This window comes from Diachasma alloeum, unplaced genomic scaffold (assembly GCF_001412515.2).
Source record: "Diachasma alloeum isolate Michigan unplaced genomic scaffold, Dall2.0 Dall_scaffold_00547, whole genome shotgun sequence".
Lineage (NCBI taxonomy): Eukaryota > Metazoa > Arthropoda > Insecta > Hymenoptera > Braconidae > Diachasma > Diachasma alloeum.
The window spans coordinates 390,471-400,657 of NW_021680679.1; the positions used below are offsets into that span (position 1 = coordinate 390,471).

General features: G+C 35.2%; 2 protein-coding genes across 2 annotated transcripts in view; one reads left to right on the plus strand and one right to left on the minus strand.

Annotated features, from left to right (window-relative positions):
* The first annotated feature begins 105 nt into the window (after positions 1 to 105).
* LOC107043120 (ras-related protein Rab-10) lies at positions 106 to 3,848 on the plus strand. The gene is made up of 6 exons (XM_015264440.2): positions 106 to 403; positions 498 to 646; positions 1,300 to 1,360; positions 1,653 to 1,791; positions 1,871 to 1,960; positions 2,587 to 3,848. The coding sequence occupies exons 2-6, from the start codon at positions 520 to 522 to the stop codon at positions 2,770 to 2,772; spliced, it is 603 nt and encodes a 200-aa protein (XP_015119926.1). The 5' UTR covers positions 106 to 403; positions 498 to 519; the 3' UTR covers positions 2,773 to 3,848.
* A 2,239-nt stretch (positions 3,849 to 6,087) lies between these two features.
* The window catches only part of LOC107043121 (protein lifeguard 1), an 11,007-nt gene continuing 6,907 nt past the window's right edge, over positions 6,088 to 10,187 (minus strand). Inside the window, exons 2-5 of the mRNA XM_015264442.1 lie at positions 8,727 to 8,792; positions 8,231 to 8,305; positions 7,117 to 7,571; positions 6,088 to 6,822 (exon numbers count right to left, since the gene is read on the minus strand). Coding sequence (XP_015119928.1) covers positions 6,460 to 6,822; positions 7,117 to 7,571; positions 8,231 to 8,305; positions 8,727 to 8,778 — 945 coding nt within the window. The 5' untranslated portion in view covers positions 8,779 to 8,792 and the 3' untranslated portion in view covers positions 6,088 to 6,459. The remainder of the gene's footprint in view (positions 6,823 to 7,116; positions 7,572 to 8,230; positions 8,306 to 8,726; positions 8,793 to 10,187) is intronic.

Sequence of the window (10,187 nt, forward strand, 5' to 3'; positions counted from 1 at the left end):
GACCCTTGATCCACTCACCTCACGCCCGCAAACAGCTCCGCGGCGGTTCGATTCAAATAATTTCCTCAATTGCGCGAGGCCAGCGCCACTGAAAAACGCTCAAAACGTCCGCGGCGCGGTGGCGGGGGGAAATCCCCGTGCCGAGCCACAAAGCCCACAGCTACTGTATATACCAAGGCATGTATTCCTAGACCTCCAGGGTGGTATTGGTGTGAAAACTCAACATCTCAGGCGCCCGACTGACTGCGTTTTTGTGTTTTTTACTCCCTTACCACAACTAACTGGCAAAGTTCAACTTGTCCGTCCGTCGGGTCTTTCTCATTAAACGCCTACGTACTTTCTGCGTTGTTATAGACGTTACCAAGACGCGCCCTCCCTTGACCTTGAGATTTTATATTTTTTGGTGAGTCCTTGGATCGACAATTCCCCCTCGCTCTTTCCCCAATTTTCAACTGATAACTGTGATAATTGTCGTTTTATTCACTCTGTGATTCAAGGTACACAAGACCAGCAGTTGAAATGGCGAAAAAAACATACGATCTACTGTTCAAACTACTTCTAATCGGGGATTCGGGCGTTGGAAAAACTTGTATATTGTTCAGATTTTCTGATGATGCATTTTCGACTACTTTTATCTCTACAATAGGTGAGTTTGTTGTTTATTCTTCTTTCTTTACTGCTGACATTTTTCTCGTAAACTCCATGTTTTATGGTTTTTTGTGGTCTTTTAAAATTTTAGAGACGTTTGTGGTTTTGGGAATTAGCTGTTGAGAGGGGGGGAATGGTTTTTAGGGCGAAATAACGAGGGTCAGGGACTTGGGGGAGAGGTAGGTTAGAACCGCCAGGAGTCTCGTCCTGGTGGTTTAGTGGTGATCGTTCGAATTGCCTTTTTGGGAATGGAAGGGCTCGGTGATGGAGTTCAGATGTATTTCGGGGATTTCTGTCAACTTTACTGTTGAGTACTGCTGAATGTTTAATGCAACTTGTTTATTCTCTCTGAGAATGATTTAATTACTGATTTTTATGCCTTTGCTGTTGACTTTTTTCTCGTAAATTCTATGGTTTATTATTTTTTTATATTCTTTTGAAATTTTTGGGATGTTTTGAGGTTTTGGAAACTATTTTTGGAATATTTTGGAATATTTTTGGGGGTGAAATAGTGGTAGGGGCTAGTGATGATCATTCGAATGCCTTTTTTGGGAATGAAAGTGCTCGATGATGAAGTTCTTGTGTATTTTTATGAATGTTACTGCAGAATACTGATGAATATTCACCATTTCTTTCGTTTATTCTTTCCAGGAATTGATTTTAAGATAAAGACAGTAGAACTCAGGGGTAAAAAAATCAAACTACAGATATGGTGAGTCATGTTGATTGAAAGGAATTGTTAAGATGTCATAGAATAGAATGGAAGCAATTTATTATTTCCCTGAGACACAAAAATCCCCTTAGGGAAAACCAAAATATAGCATAATTATTAGAAATGAATTTTATGAATTATTTGCATTATTATAAATTTGTTTTCGTTAAATTTCCAGTCGTAAATTAGTCATCATTCGCCATTTAGTTCCCGGATTTGTTTCGTTTAGAAATTTGTTTGTTTCAAATTCAATTATTTATTATTTTTATTATTATTATAATTTCTGATACAGGGATACAGCAGGACAGGAGCGTTTCCACACAATCACAACGTCATACTACAGGGGGGCGATGGGGATTATGCTAGTGTACGATATTACGAATGAGAAGACCTTTGAGAATATCGTCAAGTGGTTGAGAAACATCGATGAGGTACATTGGCTCGTCAATTGAATGTTTTTCCTCTCATTTTATCCATCTGCATTCGTAACTGATGGAAAATTGATTTTAGCACGCGAATGAGGACGTCGAGAAGATGATTCTGGGGAACAAAAGTGATATGGAGGACAGGCGTGTTGTCAGTACAGAGAGGGGAGAGGCTGTGAGTTCCTTTTGTGCTCTCTTCGTTGACACTAATTACAATTCAATTTTTCATGCAGATTCGAAAAAATTGACGTTTTTCCAAAAATCGATTTTTCAACGATCACTCAAAAAATTGTCATCAAAATGGAATTAGTCATGGCTCAAAAAATTGATAACAATACCCTCTTGATTCTGTCAGAATATGATGGGGGTCGCACAATTCGGTGTTGAGTTACAGCACATTGTTTATGCGATTTGAAAGAGAAAATCGGTTTTTTCATGATTACTGAAAGAATCATCAGTAATAGCAATTAAGTCGGGGCTTGAAAAGTATATTTCAATGGCTTCTTAATCAAGTTGAAAAATGGTGGAGAACAGCATCAGTGCTTATCAAGTTACATAATACCGTCATGAGCTTTTTATATTAAAATCTTAAGGAAATAATACGCAAAATTTTGATGGCATTTCAATTGATGATAGTACTGTGACATGAAAAAATAGAAGAAGAGAATAGTGCAATAAGAATGAAAAAAGAGAACCTATTCGGAAGCAAATTGACAATTTATTAGCAACAATTACTTTGCTCATTTACAAAAAATGTCATTGTCCACTTGTGTCATTTGTTGGTGTTCTTGGGACTTTCAGATAGCAAGAGAGCACGGCATCAGATTCATGGAGACCTCAGCAAAGGCCAATATCAATATTGATCGTGCATTTAGTGAACTAGCTGAGGCTATTCTGGACAAAACCCACGGAAAAGAGCCCCAGGATGCACCAGACCGTGTGACAGTCGATCGTAGAGTAGAAAGAAGTTCGAATCGGTGCTGTTAACTTTCTCTCTCTCTCCCACACACACTCTCTCTATCCTCTCGTATTTTCATTATTTTCTCTTTTATATCCTTTATTTATTTTTGATTGAAAATAAGAAGAAGCGTCTATATAAACTCGTGCCAGTTTTACTAGAATTTTTGTGATGAAAGCTTAATGCATATGTCATCTTATGTGGCTAGTTTAAACTTTATTTTGCATAAATGTAATTAACCAAATGAAACATAAAAAAGCAACTCACTATTATGAAAAACACTGCCCTATTGAGCAATTGATTACCTGTCGTTGTGGCGATATGAGTTCATTTTTAAATTCATAAATTAAGGGAAAACAATCAAATGATTGAGACTACGCGTCGATTGTTGTAATAATGAGTGACAGGAAGTGCGAAAAATTAACATTTTAGGAGGCACAGAGGGTCATCCCTCTGTATTCAGCAGTGGAAGTGGTAAATCGTAATTTTCGAGAGTGGAAAAAGATTGAGTCGTCAATTTCAACGTTTTTCGTGATCATATTTTGTTGATTATCTCGATAACGAGTGGTTCTAGGAGAAAAAGACACTAGATATTTTCTATAGCCTACGAAATTTTCGATGAAAAATGTCTCCTGACAATTTACCCTAAAACCTCTCGTTACGGAGATAATTCGCGATTTTTCCATAGTTACGTTTTGCTACTTCACAACTGCATTCATCAACGATAACTAATTCCCAGAAATTGTACGATCTAGTCCCTCCCGTCAGCCCTCCCTCATCGTCATGCCTCTGCATATGATTTCCATTGCACGAGTATTTGAAAAGTGCAATTGAGTCCCTCGAAGATGCTCATTCGCTGCACAAAAGAGGAATGATGAACAATAGAGAACCATTGAATATTATTCACACTGAATTGAATTTACATACTTAACGTAACGAGTGATCGGCATTTTTATACATTATTTTCCACCAGTGAAACAGGACAATTGCCTGTTTGAACAAGTCAACAGCGAAATGGAGTGACGTGAATTTTGTTGTGAATCTTATAACGCTGAAATGTAAAATGAATTGACAACAAATATAATCTTACACAATTTTCCGTGAGTATGTGATTGAATATTTACTTACCTGGGGAAAATACAATCTGAATTAACCATTGAAACAGTCATGAATAATTTTTCCTTCAATTTTTGAGGGAAACACAATTTCCGAACGTGAATAATGAGATAATTTAATGAATTATGACAGTGATATATTTAAGTATTTAATGAATAATTCGCTATTATTCATTAAATTATATTTAAAAATAAATTAATTCTGCCACGAAAAAATTGAAATTTCGAATTTGACGAATACAATTCATCCACTCACTAAACGCTCTAGTTATCTGAAATGATATCATCGCAAATGAGTCATTAAACCGCACTTGAATAATCATTTTGTTTATTCCAAGAGTAATCAATGAATACAATGGTACAATCAAATCAACTCCCAATTGTCATTCCGCAGTAATCAATATTTCCATTTCCCCTTCAAATGACTCACATCATCAACAGAAATACTCGACAGTCCAATAACGTAATTTTCATTATTGATTATCTTATAAGTAGTGGGTAATGCATACTTCTTCACGTTATTCATTAATCATTTTTTATTTCTTTTGAATAATTAGACATTTCTTACTTTTCGATGTTCTACACCCTTACAATATGCCTTATTTTAGATAATGAAACTGAATACTTCCAAGAACGAGTAAAAAAGGGATTAAAAGTAACAGTGAGGACCAAGAATTCAGGATTACGAAGAAGTAGCAGTGCGATATCGATGTAATCTTCAATTGATAACAAAAATGCATATGATGTGGTGAATTTAACACGAGTCAAACAAATAATCATATCAGTTGTGGAGTCGTAAAACGTGAAATGAAATAACGATTTTACCATCTTGTTAATTAAGTATCGAATTATCTCGAGAAGTAGTGGATTTAGGGGAAAATGTCAGAAAACACTTTCTGTTGGAAATTTCATTGGCAACAAAAAAGGTCGTATTCATTTTCCTCCTAAAACCACTCGTTCCCGAGCTAATCGAAGAAATAAGAAGATGCTTCTCCTTCAATTCGTTACGCTTTACTACTTCATATCGATATTATCACATAACAATTATCTATGGTTCTCCAGCGAATATTGGGAATTATTTATATAAAATAAATTACATCTTTTAATATTGACTTACAGACTAGATAAAGCCACTCAATCTAGAACAGAGGGTACATCTTTTTTTTTAATTTAGAGAATTCAGTTGTGAAGTAGTGAAACGTGACTTTCATGTTTTGTTAGTTTAATTTATCTCGGAAATGAGTGGTTTTAGAGCAAAATGTCTTTAGACCTTTTTTGTGGGTAATTAAATTTCACACAAATAGTCTCTTATGACATTTTCTCTCACAGCAACTCATAAATGAGATAATCAGAGGTTTAACGAGAGGTGAATCGTAAAAAGTCAAATTAAACATTTTGATTAAATTGTTTGAATGTTAAATGTTGAATATTTATTGTAGCTGCATAAATTTCCATGGGGTGGCTTATGACATTATGTTGGACAACCACTCGTCATCGAGGCAATCACGTATTCGACATGAAGTGAATCGTAAAAGTCGAATTCCACGTTTTTATTACATTGCTGTAATGTCAGACGAGTGATTTTACAAGGAAATGTTAGAAGCCTTCTAGCTGCTTTAATCTCCAGTGGAAAATATCATTATCATCATAAACATGTCAGAAATTTTTCGTAGCTCATGTAATGTTTTCAACAGAAAAATTCCTCCGAAATTTTTCCACTCGATAGTTTAATGTTCAACAGATACAAAAAGCACTTGTTCTCGTTTATTCGATCCCATTTCACAACTTCACCACTAAATCACCATCTTGAACCTTGATTACTTGAATAATCAAGAGTCTTGTTCGAGAATAATCACGTAAATGTGAATCATCGGGTAATAAAACATGAAAAATATTATTCGACACCGAAACACTTACCTAAATTTATGGATTTAATACTTTTCGTTAATAGTAAAATCCCAAATCAATCAAGAAATAATTTTTTTCTTTTTTCACGTGTACGAAAAATTTCCATGTAAAAACCTAGGGAGATTGCTGGAAAATTCTATAAATTTTCTGTAAATTTTTCGCTGATTCTATTCAAAAATTTCCCAAAAAATTTTCAATCAAAAATATTCCAAACAAAAAAATTAATAGAATTCGGTTTTTCTGAACAACTTATTCTATTGAGATAATTTCTATAAAAATTCTTCGGCTCAAATTTTTCAAGGTTTTTTGTTTGATTTTTTTCAATGGAAAAAGAAAAAAATTGAGTGGAAAAACTTGAAAAATTCATGTCAAGGAATTCCTATAAAAAATGTCAACAGCTAAAGTTGTGAAAAAGAAATGCTACTGACTTTTTCTACAGAATAATTCCAATTTGACATGTTTCAATAAAAAAGTGGAATAAATCTGATGATTTCTTCAATAGAATCGCCCAAAAACTAGTGGAATTTTCAACGAAACTTCAACAGAAACGCAATAGAATTTTCCATCGACTTATCCAGGTTTTTTCATGAATTTTTTTTCTAATGGAGATAAATAAACGCACTTGTTCCTTCCAGTCAGTGCATTATGGAATCCCGACATTCCATCCCTCATAATTCCATCGTAGGATCCTTATTAATCGCGTGAAGAGCCGATTATAGCGAGAATATACATGAAGATATTGATAACATCGAGGTAAAGATTGAGTGCTGCGAAGATGTACTCCTCAGGGGATACCGAGTACTTGTGCTTGCCTCCAAGCATCATCTGGGTATCGTAGATGAGGTAGAAGGAGAAGAGGAGTGCACCTAGGCTCGCGTAGACGAGATGCACTATTTTGTTTCCAGGAATGAAGATGGCAATCAGGCCGAAGAGCATGAGGACGACCAGTGCGATGAAGAGGACGGTGTGGCAGCCGGTGAAATCGTACTTAGTTTGAAACGCGAATAGAGTCAGAGCTAAGCATATAGCAGCTGTGATTCCTGCTGCCATGAGAACCTGGAATATTGCATTTTATGTGAAATTCCTGGCTAAAAAGAGCTTTTATTGTCAACATTTCATTGGGATTTTTTAAAATTAATCTGGATTATTTATAATTTATAATGTGATTTGTTGATTTATTATCATTATTTATTCATTTTTTATTTAAGTTACGGAAATAGCATTTATAAATTTATCAATTGCATTTAGATCTCAAGAGATTTTGCTCTGGAATTATTAATAACCGAGATGCATTAAAAAATGGCATGCAAACCCCCAATAATCATTAATATTCGAAAAAAATATACAAACCGCTTCAGCATCGTAGGTAGACGACGCAGTCGCCAACAGGAATGCCTCAGCAAGAGTAAAAACGAACAGAAATATAAAATTCATGGGGGCTTTGCGCCTGACATTGGTGCAGCACGCCATGCAGATGATCAGGACAATCGTCAGGGCAAACGCGGTCCAGAACAGGGGAGGATGGGTCTGGACATAGCGTCTCGTGGGCGCATGGTACATGAACCACGCGATCATGGCAACCGTTATCGACAGTTGGACCATGAGGATGGAGTAGACTTTCCTGATGAAACCATTTCTGATGGTCTTTTCGGAAAAGTCGAAGCCCTTTATCTCGTCGTGCATGGGGTCCTCAGCGTAACCAGTACCGTACATTCCGGCGCCGGGTGGTGGCCCCCCGAAAGGAGCTGCGGTGGGCGGGGGTGGTTGACCTTGACCGTAACCTCCGGGAGGAACAAAGCCAGGGGCTGAAAATTATCAATATTGTATTTTTGTTGCTGCTGCAGGTCTTGAGGAGATGGAAATTTTTTTAGGGAGTTTTTTCATTTTTTGTGCGTGCGAATGGAAGCTTTGTAGTCCCTCAAATTTGTGTTTCCAATTTGTTGTGTTAAGGATATTTAAATATCTTTTACAGTTTGGTGCAGACCACACTATTGATTCAGCCATTTTCAATCATCAAATTTGTCAATTAAATTGCGCGAGACAAATTTGGAAAAAAATCATGAATATTCAGCGTCATTCAAATTACGTTTTGCACAGAATTATTATTTTTTTAACAGTCGTCGTTTATAGATAAATAATTGAAGTTCTTTAAACTTTTGAAAAATATTTTTTTAGGCATGAAATCAATTTCTGGTAATAAATTAATTGACTGATTGATTGATGAATCTGAATAAATTTGTTACGATTCCGGACAAATGATTTTTCTGGTGAAATAAGAGTTAAAAAAAGAGAATCTATTCGGGAGTAAATTGTTAATTTATTAGCAACAGTAACTATTCTCATTTATAAAAATGCAATGTCCCACTTGTCTTCAATTGAAGGTAAAAAAAATTAATTTTCTTAAAATAGTATTGTTAAAATTAAATTAGTACTATTACTAGTGTTGTTAAAATTATCAACTCACCTGGAGGTGGTGGATATCCCTGATTGAACTCTCCTCCTGGTGGTGGATAGCCTGGCTGCGGTGGGTACGGATAGCCTGAACGAAATCACAGAAAACGTTGAAATACGTTATGAACAGTAGATAAACCCGATGGTTGACTTTCAAGATAAGATTAAGAGTAAATGATATTATTCATTATTTCACACGGACGTGCCACCAACGTTTTATCGATGTTTCTGAAGATGATTAAATTGCACTCGTGCAGCAAATTTCAGACTAGCTAGTCAAATGATTGAACAGTGCCTAGCTGTAGCTGCTGGTGCATAAATGCATTTTACAAATGCCGAATGACCATTTCTCTCATTTTCTATTCTCAATGAAATGAAATGACAGGTGTAAACGGATACGTGTACTCACTGCATGTGTGTTAAGTACAATAAATACAAAAAAAAATCCGTTTTAGTTGTAATGTTTCTGTTTTTGCTCTTTTGAATAAAACTTAAACAAAGATTAAAACCTTGTTGGCCTGGATAGTATCCTGGATTTGGTGGCTGCTGCCAGTTGGACATCTTTCTGATTTATACTGAAAAATAATGCCTGCTGTTATCACGTTTGTTCCAAACAAAAATGAAAATTTATGGATTGTCAATGTCAATTTGTTGAGAAAAAAAATCGAAAAAATTTTATAGGAAACCCTAACGAATTTGAGAGAAAATTCTATTGGATTTCTATTGAAATTTTATTGAAAGTTTCTATTTGTCTTTTAAAATGTCTGTAGACATTGATTTTCCTCATTTTTTTCCTTCCATTTTATTATGAGAAACAAATAAAAATAAGCGGAGAAAACTTACGCCCAAGAATTTCTATAAAAAAATAAAAACATATTGACTTTTTTTTATCAAATATCTCTCAACAAAATTTAATTCAAAACTGCATTATTCAAAGTTGCATAATCTTCTATAGAAATGGCGCAAAAACAAATAAAATTTTTCAACAGAATTCTAATAAAACTTCAAAGAATTCTTAGAAATTTCCAACAGAATTCAATAGAATTTCTCTGCGAAAGCGCTAGGTTTTTCTATTAAATTTTGTCATGAATGTGAGCACATTGTGTCCTTAATCCCAAATGAAAATCCCTGAAATATCAAATCGCACGAACAACGTTTACAGAAGCCGCACATGCGCCTGAAAATTGCGTGTTACCCCGATTAGATGCGAGCTAATTGGGGATTTATTTTCATTTGTTCTGGGGTGACATGTGTTCGCGAAGCAAAATAGGTGCACGTCAGACGTATAACTATATTAATGTATAGATGAGGCAAGAGTGTTTGAATACCTTGATAAGAGAGCAACGCAGGGGCATCGATTGATCGAAATTCACAGGAAAACGGAATGAGTATTTTATTTTCTTGATGTTACAGAAGTTTTTTTTTTGTTTTACATCAGCACCAGCCTTTTATGGCTAATTATCTATGTTGGAAATGAGGGGGTTCAGGAGGAAATATCGAGGGGGCTTCTTTATTCACAATTTCATGAGCTAGAAAAGAGCTGTGTGAACTTGGAGTCGAAGTTTGATAAATCGATTTTTTTTCTTATAGTATCGATTGTACTCAGTGAGTACCTGAACGTACCACATTTATTTTCGTTTGTACCCCGCATCGCTAGATGTAAGGGGTGCGGAAAAAATCGTACAGCGTCGGAAATGAAGGTACGGAAAAAATTTTCACGAGCAAGGATTCAGCATGGATAGTACTTGTATGTACTATATTTTTCCATTTCTTTTATCAACCCCTTCAATACTTTACCCGCTTCTAAAATCTTAAATGTATGAAGAACGTCAGGAAAACATACAGATAGCTTCTAAATCGTTAGTACTCGTTTGTACCAACGAAAATTATTCATTATTATTATTATTATTATTATTCTAATCAAATCACCTGATTCCATTTTTATCAACCGTAAAATCATCGTAATGGAT

Coding starts and splice junctions, on each gene's coding strand:
- LOC107043120 (XM_015264440.2), top strand. CDS start 520: ATGGCGAAAAAAACATACGATCTACTGTTCAAACTACTTCTAATCGGG. Junction 647..1,299: donor TACTTTTATCTCTACAATAG/GTGAGTTTGTTG, acceptor TATTCTTTCCAG/GAATTGATTTTAAGATAAAG. Junction 1,361..1,652: donor AAAATCAAACTACAGATATG/GTGAGTCATGTT, acceptor TTTCTGATACAG/GGATACAGCAGGACAGGAGC.